The 21147-nt window shown below is 37.5% G+C and overlaps 3 protein-coding genes across 4 annotated transcripts in view; 1 reads left to right on the top strand and 2 right to left on the bottom strand.

Annotated features, from left to right (window-relative positions):
- LOC129743982 (calpain-C) overlaps window positions 1-9137 on the top strand; it is a 109080-nt gene extending 99943 nt beyond the window's left edge. Inside the window, exons 3-10 of one of the 2 annotated variants that reach the window (XM_055736245.1) lie at window positions 2791-3349; window positions 3409-3676; window positions 3735-4218; window positions 4275-4632; window positions 4697-4808; window positions 4867-5057; window positions 8563-8695; window positions 8761-9137. In XM_055736245.1, coding sequence (XP_055592220.1) covers window positions 2886-3349; window positions 3409-3676; window positions 3735-4218; window positions 4275-4632; window positions 4697-4808; window positions 4867-5057; window positions 8563-8695; window positions 8761-8787 — 2037 coding nt within the window. In that variant the 5' untranslated portion in view covers window positions 2791-2885 and the 3' untranslated portion in view covers window positions 8788-9137. The remainder of the gene's footprint in view (window positions 1-2790; window positions 3350-3408; window positions 3677-3734; window positions 4219-4274; window positions 4633-4696; window positions 4809-4866; window positions 5058-8562; window positions 8696-8760) is intronic. The other variant, XM_055736246.1, reaches the window with a different exon arrangement.
- A 297-nt stretch (window positions 9138-9434) lies between these two features.
- On the bottom strand, window positions 9435-21025 carry LOC129743983 (glycosyltransferase 25 family member). The gene is made up of 5 exons (XM_055736248.1): window positions 20389-21025; window positions 20091-20319; window positions 10841-11370; window positions 10384-10587; window positions 9435-10332 (listed from the first exon to the last, which is right to left on the bottom strand). The coding sequence occupies exons 1-5, from the start codon at window positions 20574-20576 to the stop codon at window positions 9651-9653; spliced, it is 1833 nt and encodes a 610-aa protein (XP_055592223.1). The 5' UTR covers window positions 20577-21025; the 3' UTR covers window positions 9435-9650.
- On the bottom strand, window positions 11386-14883 carry LOC129743984 (zinc finger protein 420-like). Its single transcript, XM_055736249.1, has 2 exons — window positions 12727-14883; window positions 11386-12664 (listed from the first exon to the last, which is right to left on the bottom strand). Exons 1-2 carry the CDS (start codon window positions 14119-14121, stop codon window positions 12644-12646), a joined length of 1416 nt encoding a protein of 471 aa, XP_055592224.1. The 5' UTR covers window positions 14122-14883; the 3' UTR covers window positions 11386-12643.
- Window positions 21026-21147: the final 122 nt, after the last annotated feature.

A 21147-nucleotide genomic window follows, 5' to 3' on the forward strand; every position in this document is an offset into this window, starting at 1 on the left:
CTGTGGCTTGAAAAGCAGCATTTTCATAGCTTCCGGACTGTCAACCAAGAAATTTACGTGAAAGAGTGTTCGAATAAACGTCTGCTGCCTTTCCTGAAGAAACACGGTTGTTCCGTACTGTTTTGGCCGGATTTGGCATCTTGCCATTACGGTAAAAAGGCCACCGCCAACAACGTGCAGGTGGTTCCCAAGGACAAGAACCCTCCCAACACGCCAGAGCTCCGCCCAATTGAGAAATACTGGGCTATTGTCAAGCGGAACCTAAAAAAGACAAAAAAAACTGCTAAGGACGAGCAGCAGTTCAAGACAAACTGGCTTTCTGCGGCGAAGAAGGTGGACAAGATGGCTGTACAAAAACTAATGGCAGGGGTTAAGCGTAAGGCCCGGCAATTCGGATTTGGAGAAGCGGAAGCCTAACTGAATATTTTTCCTGAATTTTATACTAATTAAACTTGAAAAAGAAATTTAATTTGATTTTTTAAATAAACGATTTCAACGATTTACACGCGTTTTCCCTTGACCAAATTTTGACCGTATCACCCTTTAGTTTGAAACTTGTTTTCATGAAAACAATCGTATGTATCATTTGTTAATAAAACCTATAAATAGTTCAGGTAGAAACACTTCAAAAAATACTTTTGTTTACGTTTGCGCTTATACTAAATAGTATTTACAGAGAAGTTACAATAAAATACTCATGTGACTCATATTCGAGTATTCTTTGCCTTTGAACGGAGATACATAATTCGCAAATGAGTCCCTGTGCTTAAGTTTTCAGCGCTTATGGCAAGAAGCAAGTACTTTTCTAGCAAACTATATCAATTTTTTATCATTCTATTTGATTATAGATAAGAAGTAAGTTTTCGAAAGATCCTAACTAAAAACTGATTTCAATTAATGTTTTTTTTCAGTCCAGTGGGATGTGTTTTCCGATGTTTTTCAAATATGTACGTTGTTTTCATTCGTGTAAAATTCCTGCAAATTAATCAGACTTCAATTTAAATCAATGTGTATTTCGGATATGTGGATATTTAGTTCCGACGAAGAGTTTGCTGGATTGAACATCTAGGTGACAAACAAAAAAAAGCGGTATTGATATTGCTGTAGATATAGAAAAAAGTAACTAACACAAATTTGTTGTTTTGTTTTCGAAACAATAGCTCAAGTAACACGCACCGATGCAACTAATCCATTGAGCGATGTTCTTCCACAGATCATTGTCGAAAAAAAAAATTTGGATACCTGTTAGGACTTTTGTTATGATTAAGTAACAGATTTTTTTTTCGGAATCATTTTGCTACTATACTTTAATTCTGTATGTATGTAATTAATGTTTTCAGCATTAAATTATTGATTTACTTAATTTTCTATCGACAGTTTCCGTCGATTGTAGCCTCTTTGCTGAATTTTGGTCATGGGACTCATATGCGAATATTTTTCACATGGGACAATCCAGGGGTTATATTTTTCTGGAGATTTTGGGAACAAACTTCGAACAAAAACTTGTTTGATAGGTAAATTGGACCACAGCGAAACGTTTTCCATCGATAATTATTGGCAATCGACTCCGCTTACAATAGTCTCTTCATCTTAAACCCAGATGCATTCCCTCTAAAATATTTATTATAAGGTACACCGGGGCAAGTGCAAACGGTTTTCACCATAGTTCAATTTTCACATGTCCTAGAAAAATATGTATATGTTCAAAAATTATCAATTATCGTTCGTTGTATCACTAAAATAGTTCTCAACAAATTCCCATTGGTAGTGAAAAATTAAAAAATGTTGGTAAAAAGTAACGGTGCTTTTGTGAAAAAATTTCAAAATTTGCACTTGCCCCGTTTATGGGGGCAAGTGCAAACGCAATACTTTTTCCAAACTAATTCACAGACGAGTCAGTGTATCGGTCTTAAAATGAATTGAATACATGTTCCGGTACGTTTTATCAACTTTGATTAATATGTTTGCTGTTTTCTCGCAATATTGATAACTTTTTGGAACTCCATTTTTGGTGACTGTTGTTTTAAGCAAAAGACCTTCATTTACTAATGCATTAAGGAATTTCGAACATCCGCTTCAGATACAACACTTTGGATACCCCTTCTGACCATTTTAATATAATGCTGAACCATTTTGGTGATGAATTTTCTGAAATGGCTGATGTTGCATGGCTTAAAGGTGCGTTTGCACTTACCCCGGTAGTGTCGTTTGCACTTGCCCCACAGTGTGGGTTGACAAGAGCGAATATTATTTTCACAAATTCGGGGTGTAATGAAAATTTATCAAAAATTTTCTGCTTTCACTTGAATATCAGTCTCAAACACTCACCTTTTAACGAAAATTCGGATTTGAATGCCTTTTTTTTGTAGCCAAAATATGCAAAACAAAAACACACTGTTCATGTCTAGTACGAACTTGAATTCGTGTGTGATCAAACAGTGCCAGTTTTAAGTGAAAAATTTAAAGAAAGTTTAGTTTATCTATGTCAGATTGTTTGTTTGGGGCTAAATAACAATTTCTAGAAGAAGAAATATTTTTTACTTTTTTTGTAACAGAGAAAAGACGAACGTTTGCACTTGCCCCGAGTTTGCACTTGCCCCGGTGTACCTTACATATATTGGTTACTTATAAAGAATGAAACACATCTTAGGGGCCGTTCAAATATTACTTTACACTATTTTCAATCATTTTCAACCCACTCTTCCTACGTAACACATTCGGATCAGATTTTATACCCAAAATCTACAAAGCATAACAAACTAATTTTGAAACATTGTATCTTTTTTTCATAGGCATAAATAACATCTTGCTTATCACGGCTTAGATATCCAACGTACGAAATGTAATATTCGCGAACGGAACGTTTCGACAAAAATTCGACAAAAATGACTTCTTCTTACGAGCGCATCAAAGCTGAATGCAAGCAGAAAAATGTCCTGTGGGAAGATGAAGATTTTCCGGCGACCCAATCGTCGGTGTTTTACCACCAGACTCCTCCCTTCACGTTCCAGTGGAAACGGCCGCAAGAGATCAGTCAAAATCCAGTATTCGTCAATGATTCAACGGCACAGTTCGACATTGTGCCAGGCAAAATGGGCGACCGATGGTTCGTCAGCTGTCTCGGGGTGCTGTATCTGTCCAAAGGGCTGTTCTATCGGGTCGTCCCGGCAGATCAGAACTTTGAAAAGCCATACTACGGAGTGTTCCGGTTTCGCCTTTGGTGGTGCGGAGAATGGTTAGAAGTCCTAGTCGATGACCGGTTACCAACCATCAACGGGAAATTGGCCTTTGTCCAGGCGCAGAACTCCAACTCATATTGGCCGGGGTTGCTGGAGAAGGCCTACGCAAAGTACTGTCGTGATTGCTTTATTTGTTGATTTTCTTTTGACGGTCTTCATACTTCTACAGGTTACATGGATCTTACGAAGCACTGAAATACGGTACACTATTGGACGGTTTAGCGGACCTAACTGGAGGAATCACCGAGTCGATATCGATAAAAACAGACAGCAATATCCTGATTCGACCTCCTCTACTATACTCTCTACTGGATACTACCAGTATTGTCACCTGCACTATAAATAATGGAACCACGACGCAAATCAGGAATCAAACAGAACCACTCCCTAATGGTATTCATGTGGGGATCAACTACCGACTTTGTTCACTCGATAAGGTATGGTATATAAAGTCAACATATGATAACAAAAAAATATATTTCATCTGATTTTTAGGCTGAAACCGTCATGGGTGACACGGTGCAATTGGTGCGGTTGCGAAATCCACTATCGCAAACCCTGAATAAATCCGCAACTTTCAACGGAGATTGGTCGTCGTTCTCCAACTCCTGGGAGCGGGTGTCCATGAACGAGCGCAATCGGCTGATCGAGCAGCTAGACGTTGGCGAGTTCTGGATGTCGTTCTTCGACATGACCCAAACGTTTACCCACCTAGAATGTGTACATCTGGATTCGGACACCGCCCGTGATGAACCGCAGCTATCGGATAAGAACCGACGCTGGTTGATGCGTCTGTATCAGGGTGCTTGGAAGCGTGGTGTGACCGCTGGCGGTTGCCGAAATAACCCGGATTCCTTCCACATCAACCCGCAGCTACAGCTCTTCCTAAGCGAAAAAGAGGATGTGATAATCTCGGTTAACCAGCACAGTGTTCTGGAGCCCAAAGTCATTGGTTTTACAGTGTATAACCTCAACAATGGTTAGTGTCGATATGATAATCTCTTATTTCAAAGCTTAATAGCCATATTATTTCAGTTCAAAACATCAACGGATGCCTCTCGAAAAACTTTTTCAAGAAGCACAAGAGTCTCGTCAATTCCCAGTATACTAATTCGCGCCAGATAAGTCACCGATGCTCGCTCGATGCGGGCCGCTATCTGATAATGTCTACCACCTTTGAGCCGTCCGAGGAAGCGTCGTTTAGTGTACGAGTTCTAGGGTCGACGATACGGTTAGCGTTGTTGGAAACCCAAACCATGCTACTTCTGGATCCGTTTCCGCTGTTGAACTCCAATGCAAAAATTTCAATGGATTCAGCTAACAACAACGTTTCGGCCGCAACCAGCACAGCCCAGTACGAACCAGTCTTCATGCAACTGGCAGATGACCAGAGGTAAGATTGTTAATTTAAAAAAAGCTTAATCAAGATTAAACAAAAATCCTCTCCATCTTTTAAGAACCTTGAACTGTTTCGACCTGCAAGAGCTTTTGGAGGCGTGCCTACCCAACGATTACATCAGAAGTTGTGCCAGTCTTGAAGTGTGCCGACAAGTTGTGTGCCTCATGGATGTAAGTTTCTATCTTCTTGCATACGAGCAAATAATGCATTGTTTTATTTTTTTTTTAGAAATCTAACCGAGGGCGCATAAATTTCAACGATTTCAACAAATTTATGGTTAATCTAAAAACCTGGTGGGGTGTATTCAAGATGCACACCAAGGAGAAATCTGGTATCCTACGAGCGGAACGGTTTCGAGATGCGCTGTACGACGTTGGTTTTCAGCTGAGCACCGACATCGTGTCCATACTTATTCTAAGGTAAGTCGATTAGGTCTTCTAGTTTGAATGTTTCCTTTTAGCTTCCGTATGCCATGCCACATTATCCAGCCAGTAAGTTTAACCGTTCATATATATTTTTTTTTTTTTTTTCCTAACCTTCCAAACCTGTTTCCGTTTCGAGGAAATTCGACCTGTAGCACCCCGTAGTTTGTTGGCGTTCCCCTGATCTATTTCTAAATTTATTTGATATGTATTAGCAGGTTGTCTGTAGTTGGTTTCAAATGAAAAAAAAAAACTCCAAAAAACAAATTTCATTTTTTAAATGCTATCTTCTGACAGCTTTGCTGTATTTGAGCGTTTCATTGATTTTTGGAATCGTCAAGAATATTTTGCTATTATTATTTGTGGGTATCCAACGAAAGTTCAAACCCGGATCTTCCGGTGAACCTGGCTTCAAAAAAGAGACATCCAATTTTTGCTTTGCTAACTGTATCTTATTTTCAATCAAAACTCGGGCTTGTGATATAGCTCAGTTGGCAAGTCTGTTGTCTCCTGAGCCGAAGTCCGCGAGTTCGAGCCCAAGAGTAAACATCGAACACAGTTGTACCGGATGAGTTCTTAAATAACGATCCGCCAACTGCAACGTTGATAAAGTCGCGAATGCCATGAAAATGGTAAAACGACTATAATCGAAACAAAAAAAAAATTTCAATCAATCGATTTTCTAAACTAAAATTTTAGTTTTTTCTCGTTAATTTAATTATTATTTTCATGGAACAAACTTTGTCAATAAAAAAAATTCAGTTGTTCAATATATTTTTATGATAGTATAGTTTTTGTATGAAAAATCGTATGTTATTTTTATTTTTTTCCATGATATAGACATCATTTCCAACTGTTAAAAATTATTATAAAAAAATCATGAAATGAAGGGTTAACCTAAAGAGCTGAAACTGGAGCATACGGTCTTCTGGAGGCCAAGGAACGATTTCAGCCCTCAATTTTTTTTATTCCCGTACATCTTTCAGCATCTTACAAAAGCAAAAACCATCAGCCACAAACAGGCCGATGAACAGGATGGCCAGGTGCCCAGATTTGTCTGTAAAACACAGACTTCTGACCCTTCGTCCGGATATTTCTCAGACACAGATTTTGCCCTGATTTTTGCTCAGAGTGCACAGATTTTACAGACTTTCAAAACTGAAGGTTGAAATCAGTGCCAGATTTCACTAGAAATCTTGCTAGAAAGCATGCTTTATCACCAACAACTTATTAAAACTTCATTTTATTATTAAGACTAGCGTTTTGTATGTATACAATTGTTTGCTTAGGTCTAGATCGTCACTTTTTGAAGAACACAGGGAATTTATAGGGAAATATGAAAATGAAAAGAGTTATAGACGAAGATCAAAAGCTTTTAGAAAATGTATAAAGGGTGTCCACGATGAAATTGCCACACACAAAATTGATTCGCAAAATTCGAGTCATCCGATTGCCATCAAATTATCAGGGATTGAAAAATAACTACTAAACTTCGTTTTACCATTTTACTCGTGTTTTATTTTCAGTCCATACTCAAACACCCGCACCTTGGCTTTAACCCCGGCCATAAGATTCTGCACAACCTGTGAATCTACCGTTTTTTGCATGTAAACCCATACTTTTTTCAGTTCCTCGACTGTCTTCACTACCTTAGGTCGTTTCAGAAGGTGCTGCTTCATAATCGCCCAGTCTTTCTCGATGAGGCGGAGCTCCGTAGTGTTGGAAGGGTTGAACATTTTCGGCACGAATTTGGCCTTATTATCCGCAAACCACTTCAGCACGTCCTTGGAGTGGTGGCATGAGGCCAAATCCGGACAGAAGATTGTTGGGACGTTGTGGGCCTTCAGGAGAGGAAGCAGCCGCTTCTGGAGGCACTCTTTCATGTACACCTGTCCGTTCATCGTGTCCTGGGTCACGAAAGGTGCACTCCGCTTTCCGCACGTGCAGATGGCTTGCCAAACCAGGAATTTCTTCCCAAATTTGAACATCTTCTGAGTGCGGACATGCTCCGGAACGCTGAACTTATCCTTGGCCGTATAAAAACAGGTTGCCGGGAATCTGTTTGAAGTCGGGCTTCACATATGTTTCGTCGTCTATGATGTAGCGTTCACCTTTCGTCAGCATGGTGAGGTACAACTTCCTGGCACGGGTTTTTGGGGACTTGTTCTGCTTCTTGTCGCCTTTTGTACCTTGAACTTTCGAAGCCCAGCCTTAGTTTTGGCCTGTGGACATAACTTCGGCTTAGGTGCAGCTTCTTAGTCACATCCTGAACGACCGCGTTCGGGTTTCGGTTCAAGCCCCAACTACGCGATTGTGATTTTTGGTGTTGTACGGAATACTTTTTTCTTCACTTCTGGGCTTCCGATCGGTGGTCAATCGTTCCTCGAACCGCTTAATAACTCACGACACCGTGGAATTCGCGATGGTACGATGCGAGGGATCCTTCTTCTCGTGATGAATGCGCAAGATTTTATCACGCACGAGTTGTTCTTTCAATTCCATTTCCGCGAGTTTTGATGACAAGACTTTAAAACTTGTAGGATGTAAACAATGCACTATGAACTAAATCCACCCAAATTTTCATTAAATTATACCCAATGGTTAAAAAGTTAGAGCAATTTCATCTTGGACACCCTTTATTTCAAACATGTAATCAATGGTTATCGCCGCTAGTACATCTCTTACTGGGGTGCAGGGTGGTTTTCCTCGGGCCCCAAGATTCAATTTGCTCTAGCGACCGGGTGGACCTCACATGACCAAACGATATGCTCGATGTTGTGGTAACCTGGCCACAGTCACACAAATTGCTGACAGCAATATTTATACCAGTACCGCGTTCAAAGAATAATTATTGAACATGAGACGGGAAAATACACGAATAAAATCTCGACTCAGGTCCAATCTATGAAAGACATTACTTCTAACTAAACAAAAAAAAATGTATTCAAATCAAAGTAATTTGTATATTATCAAATTATTTTATCAGCTATATCGGTCAAATTTTATATTGATATTTGAGAAATAATATCGAAGAATTGAAAGATTATAGACGGATAGAAGACTAAAATAAGATGAAAGATGTTAAAAATGAACGGAAGGGTAATTTTAATTTGAGAAACTTCCATCACATTTCATCTCTTTGTTCCTCACGGTGATTAACTCTTAATTTCAAGAGTAATTTTTATATATCCCAAAATCAAAGGAAATTTGCGTTTGTTTTAATGGCACTTAGCAATCTTATCGCTGCGTTATGTATGTCGTGACCGAGATTCCATTTAATGATCGTTGGCTTGACACGTCTGTGGCAAACTGCAAAAAAAACGTTTGCTAAATATGACATTTACCTGGTTGTTTTGCTTCCAATATGGTCATATGAAACGTTTACAAAATTCGGGACGTATAATGTTTTAGATAGACTAATGAAAAAAATAGAAAAAGTAATTTCAACCATTAACATAAGAAACAAACAATGTCGATGTATTAACACATTCTTTTATTCCAGGTATATGAGGAGAGACGGGACTCTGCGATTGTCGGATTTCATCTCGGCAATTTTGCACCTCACAATGGCCTTCGAACTGTTCAAGGCGAAAGACACTAATCAAGACGGAGTGATCAGTATGGGGATGACAGAGGTTGGTTGCCTCAAAAGTTAATACTCTTTCGATCAATATCTAACTAATTTTGTTTTGTTTTCCAGTTCATCAAATCAGTGTTCATGTGCTGATGATTTTGTAAAAAAAAACATCTGAACCAGTCGCTAAGAAATATTTTAACATGAGTCCGGCAATGATTCATAGCTGTAGAACCCCTCTAATAGTATACTATACCTTCTTCACTAACATCGAATATCGTCTGTAGAGTAAGAAAGTTGATGAGAACGTTTCTGTAAAAAAGCAACTCTCTGTTGATGTCAAATTTTGTTTTTATCAAAACTATTTCTTTATATCATTCAACGAAAAATGAACAATTAGTCAATAAGTGTTGTCAGCGCTTGTGCAAAAACCATTTAGAAACAGATTTGCTCATTAACATTATCGATAGTTGTTACATAAATCTGAAATAAAACAAGTTGCAGAAAAAGTGTTTATTTCTTTTGTTCCCAAAACAATAATAGCTGTTGATGGTTTTCTTTGCGTGATGATACCTACTATCTTTTTTTTGAAAAAAAAAAAAACCAACAAGAGAATGCCAAGCAATCAAAACAACGTTTCTCCGGATACCAAAGCATTCTGCTCAGCTGACATTTGAATTTTTTAGGTCTCATAAAAAGCTGAATAGGATTTTTATTTTTTCTGCGGAACTAAATAATAACCAATCTCTAACAGTTTAAGGACGCCAAGGAATTTTCTCAAAAATAACGATTGCCTCCTGTTATACGAATGAGAATTATTTTTCTACTATATTGCTATATCGACTGCGTCAATTCAATGAACATATATTAAAATCTAAATATACTCTTACATTTACAAGGCACGTTGTAACTTTTTGGTGATGGTTCCATTACTGTCATAGTTTTGATTATACTTATTTTTTGAACTATTCGAGAATTGGTTATTTTGTGCGAGAAAATCACGCTTTACCTCTACGCTAAAGCTCGTTACGCCTGTTTTTAACATTCAGATCATGTTCCTGATTTCTGGACAGTGTTGATTCAGCCAGAACTTTATTGCTAAGCTGCTCCTTATCGCCTTTCTTTTCTGCCGTAGCATCTGCATCGTTGGCGGTGTTGTTGTTAGCTTTAATAAGATTGTCAATTCGAGTCGAGTCCTCGGTATCTGAAATGTACCCATCGTCCCCGGTATAATGCGTAGGATAAAGCAAGAGAGGCGCTGCACTCCATGCGACTAGATTCCGATTTTTAAACTGATTAACCCATGTCTCATTCGGGTGATTATCGAACATTATAGGAATGTACTCATCTACAGGAACTAGTTTTTTCAAAGGATTCTCTGAAAGCAACTTTTTGGCACCACTCAATGAAATCAGATATCCCAGGGTCCAGTAGGAGTATCCAGCTTTCACTAGGTAATCTGCTCCGTCAACCCACTTCTCGTCGTCCTCTTGCAGCCGTTTACGCCCAAAATATATTAAATCCCATCCCCCGATACGACGCGTTTCATCTAATAGTTGATATACTCGTTTTTTGAAGTACGGCTCAAACCTGATGTCATCCTCCAGAATAAGTACTTCTTGCTGATTTAGTTCTACCATTTTATCCCAAATGTAATAATGACTTAGAAAACAACCGATTTCACCCATAGTCATTGGCCTACAAAAATTCAACAATAGTAAACGTTTCTAAAATAACTGACTTACATACCTTTTATGATACGGATCAACGTATCCTGGCAGAAACTCGATCCCAATTTTGACCAATTTTTCATCGGTCAATTTTTTGCCGTCAACTGCAGGAAAATATTCGACCTCCAATCCCAACTCATCAAAATTGTTGAACATTTTCCTCCGACGCTCTGAACGGCGTTCCAAATTTATCATATAAATATGCGAAAGATCCATTTTGTCTCTGAAATCGTAAATTATACTGTTAATGACAGTTTTTTCTTATTCCAACCGTTAGATAAACGTTGTTAGTTAAACGCGTTAGACATTAAGGATTGGCAAATTGTTAATCTGAACACTTATAGAAAAGCGTTTTTGGTTCATCAGTAACACAGGCTTACGGTAAGTTAAGATTTTACTTAAAACCCCAATAAGGAAAGATTAAAACAAAAAAATTCTTATCGTCTAAATTTCCAGCCTCATGGAAAATTACTCACTTTGATTCACTTCGAACGAAAATTTTCAAGTCACTCTTGAGATTTAGTTCACCATACTCATTGATGATATTTATTTTGATATTGGTAAACTGTTCAACGTCTTTTTCGATTGTTTCGCCTTGCTCCAAAGGCACCAAAATGTGCCCATAGTATAATGAGTTCGATATGTACATCAGAATGTCACTGTAGTTAGCCGACATGGCAAAAATGATAATATCATCTATAGGACCATTATAACGTCCTGCTGGAAGGCGTTTACTGTCGAACGTCAAGTTAAGCGACTGCAAAATGTTTACGTTGACCATCACCGCGCTGTGGACCATCGGTACCGCAAATTGTCCGGTCTTTTCGTAGTTCAGAATTTCCTTGTATTCATCGGTGCGCTGGTAATAGTAATCGGACGTCATTCCACACCAAAAGTTGGAATAGAGGCCTTCTGATTGAAGCATCGGAGCCACTATGGGAAGATTGAGGTGTACTAGTTTCATAAGTGATTTTCTATTAGTTAGAAGAACATCCGCATCGAGAAACTGAAAAGAAATTTTATTATAAGTTGGTTTTTTTCCTATTTATGTTGTGCTTTGATTTGCAAAAATAAAATAAAACATTTCTGTAGCCTCTGTGGACGACGAAACCCACACCAATGCAGATTTCAGTCAGCTTGCGGGACAAGAATTTTATACAGCAACCGGATGGGGAAAGGTGGCAGATTTAAAAGCATATTAAACTATCATAGTTTGCCAAGAAAAATCTCGTTTGGTAAGCTATCTGTACCTGAGGCTCGTAAAGCGACATTTTCGTAGCAGCCGGGACCGTCAACCAGGAAATTTACGTGAAAGAGTGTCTTCAAAAGCGTTTGCTGCCTTTCCTGAATAAACATTACTTTTCTGGCCATGTCGTTAACAACATTCGGCGTTCTGCACCGTAAAAAGTGGATAAGGTGACTGTACAAAATCTGATGGCAAGCGTCAAAAGAAAGTCTCGCCGATTCGAACTAAGTAGACCGGAATCTTAACTGAGTATTTTTCCGTCTTTTAACAGATACTTTAAAAAGAAAAATACTTTGATTTTTTTTTAGTAAACATATAATCGATTTACACGTAATTTATTTTGACCACTTTTTGATCCGAACACCCTTTACATCGCACTCATTTTTTCTCTTTCGCCAGCTTCAGACTGGTACAGAAGAGTGTCTCCGCTTCCTCTTGCTGCAGAAAAGATCGAAGCTGAGTACCTGAGATCTTTTAAGCCTAACCATACGTATTAGTTCAGATAAGGGTTATACCACTCCCAAGATCGCGTTGCTTTTTATCTGTGGTGTCAGGAGTTGCTTTTGATTTGTGGTGTCAGACGAGGCCCAAGACCATACTTTAGCTTGTTAAGTTTGGCTGACTCTTTCTCTCCGTTCATCCTTTCTTCTGATCCGTATTAGATCTCGCATGATCTGTGAGCTTTTTCAGCATTCGAAATTAGAAGTTGTCATTCAGGTCGCATTTTTTATGCATGGTGATCAACTTTCAGAGCAAGTCACCACAGTCCCAACGTAAAAAGTTTTCTATACGGTTTTCCGCAATAACAAGGTTTTTTTCTACACGGTTCTCGTGAATAACCACAGTTTTTTACAAGGTTTTCAAGAATTACCACGTTTTTTGGTACGGGTTTTTACGTGGTACCTATATGTAAAAAAATTACTGTACTCTGTTTATAAAAAGGGGCTGTGATTTATAACTGCTGCTCTAAAAATCTTTTTGTTTTTTAAGTTATATATTTACAATTTTTGGTAGAGGTTTTCTTTTAATGCATTCAGTCAATATCCTCCTTTATCTGAAAAAAAAAAACGAAATGTTGAGATAACATTCAACCTATTTGAGGATAATGTATATTACCGTATAAATGTGGCGCTTCACGTGCATCGACAGATGATCGCTTCTAGCGAAAGCCTGCTGGCAGATGTGGCAAACGAACTTCTTCTCGCCAGTATGCTGTCTTCGGTGACGGGACAGTTCGAAGGATCGCGCAAAAGACTGATTACAATCCTCCCAAGGACACCGAAAAGGTTGACTTTCGCTGTGCAAAATTTCATGTGCCTTCAGATGGCTAGCCCTAGTGTAACTTTTCGTACATCCAGCGAAGCCGCACTGAAAATTCCGTTCGGTTGTCTTGTTAAGAGGGCTAGCCTGTTTTAAATGTGATTTATTGGCCTTTCTAATTGAAATTGCAGAGAGTTTAGTAGATGTTGGCTTTTTAGGTTTGTTCTGTTTGATTTCTTCTTCAGCCGGTTGTTTTTCCAACATTTCCTCGGGAGGTCTGTGCGTTTTAATGTGTTTGAAAAGATGATCACTTCGAAGAAATTTGGCAGGACAATGTGGACAGATATGATTTCTCTCGTCGGAATGTTTCCTATAATGCCTGGAGAGCGATTCTGAACGTGAAAACTTCATATTGCATCCCTCCCAACTGCAAACGTACGGTAAATCTCCTGTATGAGTTCTCATATGAACCGTGATATGCGAAGATTTTGTGTAGGTTTTCTCACACCCTTCCCAAGGACATGGAAAGTTGCGAGCCTTTTTGGAGGAAATGCGCATTGGTTGATTATTCAAATAAATATGTTCTTCCGGATCTTCTTCTAAAACAACTAAGTTGTTCTTTGTATCCACTTCGGCATCGAAAACTCGAATTAACTTGTTCCCATCTCTATTGTTTAGTTGGTTCGAAGTCGTTACCTCTGACATTGACATATCTTCCGATAACAATTCGTTTTCCGAAGATGATTGGTCCTCTGACTCAACTTCGAGTAACCCTGTGTGCAATAAATTAGAACTTTCGACATCCGAACCATACAGAACTGCTTCGTCTTCATCCTCCTCATCGTAAACTAGTTCGACGTCCTCATTTTCAAGAAGAAATTTTAATCCACTACTTCCAGCTGCCGAAGTTTCTTGTTCGTCTGGTCCCGATACCCATTTGCAAATAAACTCACCTGAATGTATTTTTTCGTGGGCTTTCAGGTGCTCTTGCTGAAGGTATACTTTATTGCAATCGGGTACGGGGCATTCGAAGACTTTGACCGGCTCGGCGTTCGATCTCTCCGTGTTTTCGTATTCTTCGAAATCTGATTCATCCAATTCATCACTAGCTGAAGAAAGATCTGCAACGGCTTCTGATTGGTCGGACAATCCGTTAGTTTTAGTTGCACTTTTTGCCGTATCATTTTCTAATAAATACTGTAGTACTGTCACATTTGTGGGAAACGAGCCGTTGTTTTCGTTTGCAGCCATTTTTCACTTATTCCTAACTAAAACTTAACTTAAATAAGATTTATTGACTTTGAGCAGCGGACAATCGCCCCTTTTTCGCAGAAAAATCGAGAACATAAACAAACACACGAAAAAACTAATCTAATCAAAATAGTTAGATGTTAAACCAGCTCTCACCCATTTCTGGATAGGGATGTGAAAGACTTTTCTCCTTTTATGAAGTTAATATTTTTAGAATTTTAAATAATTTCAAATAATTCTAGAGTATGTTTTGATTAGGTCGTATGAACCAATATACACAAAATGGGGTTATTGACTGCAAACGAATAATAAAAATGTATTTTACGTTTGGTAAAAACTCGGTTTCATTTTGTCAATAAATAACTTTTACAAAACTGTTTGAATTTAAGACGCATAATGACTTTATCATTTTCGAGTGCAATTTGGTTTTTGCGACTATTTGCACTGCACTGAATTATCGTGCAAAACAAAGGTCGTAAAATAACAGTCCGGCAAGTTGGTTCTTGCGACCTAATGCATTTTTTCAAAAAATGCTGAAGCAAGTGTTTAAAAGTTAATATATTCAATCGGAAACTGTTTATGAGAATAGTTTACGCTATCCTGTAGGATAAACTTCTTGAGTTTCTAGAGAGGTAAGTTAAAAATGCGAAATTAAATATGAGTGGACAAAATTTAATCTTTGATTTTATTATTTTTTTATCACAGATACCAATAAAACAAAACAGCTTCAAATAAAAGCCACAGGAAGTAATCATCAGTCCCCCAGCGGCTAAAGTGGTAAGAGGAGTTTGCTTCGGATTACAATTGCCGTGCATTTTGCAGAAAACGAAGATTCCGTAGAGCACATATCACCCGTGGGACCGGAACATCGGTCAAGGGATTGAAACGTAAGTCCTCTTTTTCATACTCTTTATTGACGTGCTTGATATCGTGCTAATTGTATCTAACTATTTCGGGTTGTTGGGAAGAATGACCGTTGTGTTAAATTCCCGGAAAAAAAAAAAAAAATATTTCGGACAGTACGTAAAATTTCACCAGGTTATTTTCACCGGTTGAAAAAAAAAACCGGCAAATTTTCCGGAAAGTTCTTAGATCATTTTTCTATTATTCCAATGAAAGATTAAGAGATTATTTGGTTTCAAAAGACTCGTAATAGTATTTGGTTTTGAATTTAAAAAAAAAAACTGAATAGGCAAACGAGACACAACAGTATAAGTATTAATAACCAATTTTCATCACTACACTTGGCTCATTACCAAATGAAGTTTTCCTCTAAAGTAGAAGAGTAATGTCTTGTTGAAACTCTAGCATTTGAAACAATTTGAAAGAATTAGCTAAGTTTAAGACTTATGAAATGAAGTTTTAAGATAAAATTTAGCAATATGCAAAACGACGTTTGCGCCAAACATGTAAAGCCAAAGGTCGTCAGTGCATTTTCACTCGGAAACCTAAGTTTATGCCTGCAGTTAATACTCTAGGCTCTATCAAATCTATTTTCGCGTCTCATACCAAATTTTCAGACAATACTGAGCAGTACTTAAAAAACCAGAATAAAAAATAAGTTACAAAATTTCAACTGCGATTTTCTCGAAACACATCGGGTGGCTCATACGACTTAATCAAAACAAACTCTAGAATTCATTGCTTGATTTTTGTGTTAAAAAAAATAATTTTTGAAAAACAAATCGGTATGTATAGGTGAATCCGTCAAATTGTAAGCAAATCGAATTATCCGGAGAGTTTAATACCGTTGAATCATGTTATTGACATTTGCGGCGGAAATGAAACTCTGGGTAGAAGTATACAAATGAAGAGTAGATGGATAGGTAAGCATCAGGTGTACTTTTTGGTCCGTGTGTGCAGGTACGTCTTTGCCATATCATCAACACTATACTCGTATAGGAAGCGTGATCATAATATTGCGGTTACTGGGAAAATTTCTAATCGAGCGACGGTAGCCTTCCGTGCGGTAGGCTAGCCGGAGCAGTAAACACAGTTAAAAAATTCACTCTTACTCACTAATTTCATTGAAAAGTTAAGAAGTAAATTCTTGAATCAATCTTCAAATCATTATTTTGCAAGAGAGGACAAAACATGAAGTCATCGGAATGAAATATTATTATTCTTAGTATTCATTGAGATTGAATTAATTACGAGCGTTAAAATCCCAGACAAAACAAAAAATATTGAACACTATTGAAAACACATTTTTCCATAGCCTGAGAATTAACGAATTTGGCATGACGAAGATTTTTGATGCGATAAATGCGTCTTTGATACTTTATATGCTGTTCGAATTCAATTATGTTGTCGTTAAAATGTATCAAATCGTATATGAGAAGTTAAAAAAAGGAGTTGTGTACGGATAATGATCTATTATAGGAAATAATACTGCGCACTCATAACTGCGAAACTTGTGCGATCTGTCAAATCAGTATAAAATCTGTCGGTTTTCTACACGCTAACCGCTTTTCAGTTAAACTTTATACGGATAACTCCGACTGCAAAACATAGCACGAAATCCAACATTCAATGAATGATCGCTACCGTGTCGTCGAACTCTAAACTTATTTAAACAACTACAGCGTTTTCTTTTTTTTCGTGAATTTGTCCGCTGATTGACCCCATCGCAAACAGTTTTTTTTATTATTCATTTTTCCGTGATTTCGACCGCTGATTGACCAAGCTCAAGGCAAACACATTTTTTTGTTTTATAAACAATAGATAATCCGATAATAATATTTGGTATACATGTTTGTTTGACAACTTTTTATTAAATCATCTTTAAATGTTTTCCGCTTGTTCATCCGATTTAATTTCAGTCGATAAATAATCCTTATGTAGAACAATGCTCATTTTTTTCTTGAATACTGTAATTTTTTTTACAGTGGTACCCTACGGGAGCTCAAATCAGCTATCGCAGAAATAGAAAAAAAGAGTGGATCAGCAATACCATTACCGCATTCTTGGAGGTACTTGAATTGTGTATGCAAACTACAAGCACAATGTTTTGGACCAAAAATAATGCTGAAAAAGTTTAGTTTATATATGTAGCTTGTTAATTTGTGTACAATCATCAATGTCTAGAAAAAGCAATATTCTATCAACGATCTTTAATTCTATATTTATAAAAAAGTTCAAGATGTTGTGAATTTGACCTTTTTGAAATCCCGATTAACAGCTAATTCTAGTACCTTGGCTCTTAGACGACGTAGGCCAAGATAGGCTGATGAAAAGGTATACATTGCATTTAACCTCAATCGATAGAGTCGTGTGAACGCAGGCTCAAAATAGTTATGGAAATTCGACTAATAAAGGATATGGGATGAATCATCCAATAGGATGAAAATCCCTGAAAAAAAAGACTAATAAAGGACGAACACGAAATTATTGCGACATATTCAACAGGTTATAACTTTTTTACCATTGGGTAAAAATCAACCAAATATTGCACACTTTATCATTGATTTGTGTTGTTTACATGCTGTCAAACCCGAAGTCTAGTTTTTCGATTCAACGAAAATGGAGGTGAATCAACGCGAGTCGAGAGAACAAATTCTTTCCTAACACCTGGAATTTCCTGACCTGTCGCAGCGGCAGTTAGGAAAAATGTTGAGCATTCACCATTCAACCACTGACCATACTGACTGGACACTCGATTTCGTTTGTTGGATAATTTTTCCAACAGTACGCAATATCGATTTCAGATGGCGCATCGATCGATTTGAAGAAATGCTATCCTAGTTAGATAGAAAATGCCACCCAACTTTCGAAAAAATAGGCAATTCAGACGATAAAATCGGGCTAAACAGGTTCATTTTTCCTACAGGGCATTTGTATCGGAAAAATGGTAGGTTCGCCACCTACCGTCGTGATTGCGAACCTGCTAAATTTGACGAAAAAGATTAGCCATAAAATGATCGAATTTTTGTTCTAAGTGTCCTGTCAGTATGGTCAGTGATTCAACCGTCTTCAGAGTGTTGAAGCGATTCCAGGAGCGGTTGACGTTGGAACACGGCAAAGGAGCTGAAAAAAAAACAGAGACCGGAGAACAAAAGTACGGAGAGAAAGGTGAAGCGGATGATTAAAGCAAATCTCAAGCCGTGATTTGGCTAAAAAGATCGGCATGTCGCAGAGCTACGTCCAGAATGCAAAAAAGCGAGCTAGACTACATACATTCAAGGTACAGAACTTCCCAAACCACGATGAGCGGCAACAACTACGGCTAAAACTCGGGTACGGAAGCTCCGCAAGAAGATGCTGACAAAATATGGCTGTTGTGTGATGGACGACGAAACGTATTTAAAAGCCTATTTCTTTTCTATTTTTTTTTGTTTATTTATAGAGGATTTTAACCAGCTTGGTCATTCTTCCTCTAAGGGGCCTTTCAAATATTACGTAAGGGGGGGGGGGGGATATAGCAACTTGTTACGCTTTGTGGATTTTACTTAGAAATTTTGAGACGAATGTGTTACGTGGGGGGAGGGGAGGTCGAAAAGCTCTAAAATTGCGTAACGTAATATTTGAACGGCCCCTAACGTATATAAAAGCCGATTTTAAGCAAATTCCAGGATTGGAGTTTTTCACCGGAAAGAGCAAGTTCGTTGTGGACTACAAACTTAAAAAGAAGAAAATGTCGAAGTTCGCATCCAACTATCTCGTTTGGCAGGCCTTCTGCTCTTGCGGACTGAGGAGTGAGCCTTTCGTGACAAAGGGCACAGTAAATGGCGAGATCTACAAATCGAGAGCCTCGAGAAAAGCCTTTTGCCGTTTTTGCAGCAGCACGACGAAACTCCGCTGTTTTGGCCAGATTTGACATCATGCCACTATTCAAAAAGTGTCCTGGAGTGGTATGAGGCCAATTCTGTCCATGATGTTCCAAAGGATATGAACCTGCCAAACTCCTGAGCTGCGCCCGGTGGAGCATTAATGAAGCGGGAACTTCGGAAGAGCAAGAACAACAGTCAAAGACGAGAAGAACATGTTAAGAAAATGGAAAAAAACTGAGAAACTGGTACCGGATGACACTTTATAGACTTTTAAGGAGGGCATCAAGCGAAAATGCGTTCAATTTTACACTCCATCGATTAACTTTTCTTTTCATTTTTGAATAACATATATTTATAAAACTATCCCAAAATTTTGGTTTCATTCTAAACATTATAAGAAAATTGGCATGACATTTTCGGTGTCGCAATAATTTCGTGTTCGCCCTTTATGTATGGGATTTGATACAAAATTATAATTTATGAAAAATTGAGTCATATTGTTCAAATAAGTAATCAGCCGCATTCTTGTGTAGCAATTAAGAAAATTTATGTTCAAAAGCTTTCAATATTCTGACTACGAGACAGTTTTTCTTTGGAAATATAGCAATATTTCAGCAAAATATTCGAATTTCGGAATGGATGTTTTCAAATGTAGTTGTCAAAATATGCTAAAAAAAATTTTACAACCTGTAATGAATACTACTTTATTTAAGATTCTACAAAAATATAAATGTTAGAAATTCGGAAAATCAAAATTTTAATTTTGATGCCAAACGACTTAAAATGCATAAAACGTCAAGATCTGGTGTAATCTCAAAAAAACTTTTTTTGAAAAAAATCTACTGTCGAACTAGAGTTTTATAACCTATTAATGAGTAGCAAAAAATCGGAAGAACCAATTTTTTATGAACAAATCATCCTAAAGGATGAAAATCCCAAGAAAAAAAAATAAAAAGAAAGAACCAATTGCACTTGAAGATGATAAAACAACGAAATCCAAATGTTGCTGACCTTTTCAGCAATTCAATTCAAAAATTTTGTTATGCGAAAACCAAAATAATTTCTCTGAATTTGGCTAAAACTAATTTTTATAAAGTTTGTTAAATTACTCATTACCTCAGATATTTGTATAACTTACAGCGAACAAAAAAAAATATTATTGTGTACCTATTATATATAGAAATAACAAAAAATACTCACAAAAACATAGTCCGACCACATCGTTCGTGCTCTGTCGAGCGCTTCTTCTTTCAGCCGGATGACATCGGCGAATCGCTGCTCTGACCAGTGGGTGATACTTTTCTCATCTGGTCGGAGTTCCACGTCGCTGCGATAGCCAAAATCCACACTGTGGTACTGACTGCTGACACGTTTAAGCCAAGCTTTTGTTATATCGATACTCCTATCCTCATTATGGTCTGATCGTATCCTAATAGGAATAAAAAAAAAGCCGGTATGGATTATGCGTTATAATCACAGTTTAATTCACTGAACTTACCACAACGAAATACGATCTTTGGGGTATTCTAAATCTTCCAGATAAGAGAAGAAGTACGGTAATGTATGTTCCTTGTTTCTGATTAATGTGACGATTAGAATTTTCGGATTCTGGTAGCTGATATCCGCACGAATGCTACCGAGTATAACAAAAAGTGCTAGTAGTAAGGTGAAATTTAGTAGCTTCATTTTGAACCAAATTTAATCCGGTCGAAAACCTCGACCGACGATTTATTGATGAAACTGATCAGAGATGACGATAATGCACTTTCATGTTGTCACTTTACATCCTGTCGTTCTGTTCTAGACTGGAAGCACAAACACCAGTGTGGTTGTTTGGAATACGCATACAATTTGGGCGGTCTGGGTTACAAAATGCATCTGTTTGTTTATGTTTCGGCATTTCTTCATTTTTCGAAACTATATGTACACAGTACAAAAGTACTTTTTTAAATGTGCAACTTTAAATTATTGAGATGGCGAAGTTGCATTTTAAACTTATCTGCTGCTTTATTCCTAGGTCTGCTTTTATGCCAAAACCTGTTAACATCGGCTAATCGTCATTTGATCATTTTCTTTTATTTAAACAAGCTAATTCCAGTAAATTCAATTTGTTATTTATTTCTAATCCACAGAACACATCTTGATCCAAATGATTTTTTTAAATTAAATAAAAGATTATGCATTTTAAGTCTAACTATAGAACACTTAAAGCACTTACAACTTTTCTTCGGAAAACATCCTTTGAAACGAGGTCAAA

The sequence above is a fragment of the Uranotaenia lowii genome, chromosome 2 (assembly GCF_029784155.1).
Source record: "Uranotaenia lowii strain MFRU-FL chromosome 2, ASM2978415v1, whole genome shotgun sequence".
Classification (NCBI taxonomy): domain Eukaryota; kingdom Metazoa; phylum Arthropoda; class Insecta; order Diptera; family Culicidae; genus Uranotaenia; species Uranotaenia lowii.

What these genes read in the sequence shown, in the direction of transcription:
- LOC129743984 (XM_055736249.1), bottom strand. Translation starts at nt 14,121, where the DNA reads ATGGCTGCAAACGAAAACAACGGCTCGTTTCCCACAAATGTGACAGTA. An exon ending in TGAAGCGCCACATTTATACG is followed by an intron (nt 12,665 to 12,726) that starts GTAATATACATT and finishes TTTTTTTTTCAG; the next exon opens with ATAAAGGAGGATATTGACTG.
- LOC129743983 (XM_055736248.1), bottom strand. Translation starts at nt 20,576, where the DNA reads ATGAAGCTACTAAATTTCACCTTACTACTAGCACTTTTTGTTATACTC. An exon ending in AAAGATCGTATTTCGTTGTG is followed by an intron (nt 20,320 to 20,388) that starts GTAAGTTCAGTG and finishes TATTCCTATTAG; the next exon opens with GATACGATCAGACCATAATG. An exon ending in TTCGTTCGAAGTGAATCAAA is followed by an intron (nt 10,588 to 10,840) that starts GTGAGTAATTTT and finishes TTACGATTTCAG; the next exon opens with AGACAAAATGGATCTTTCGC.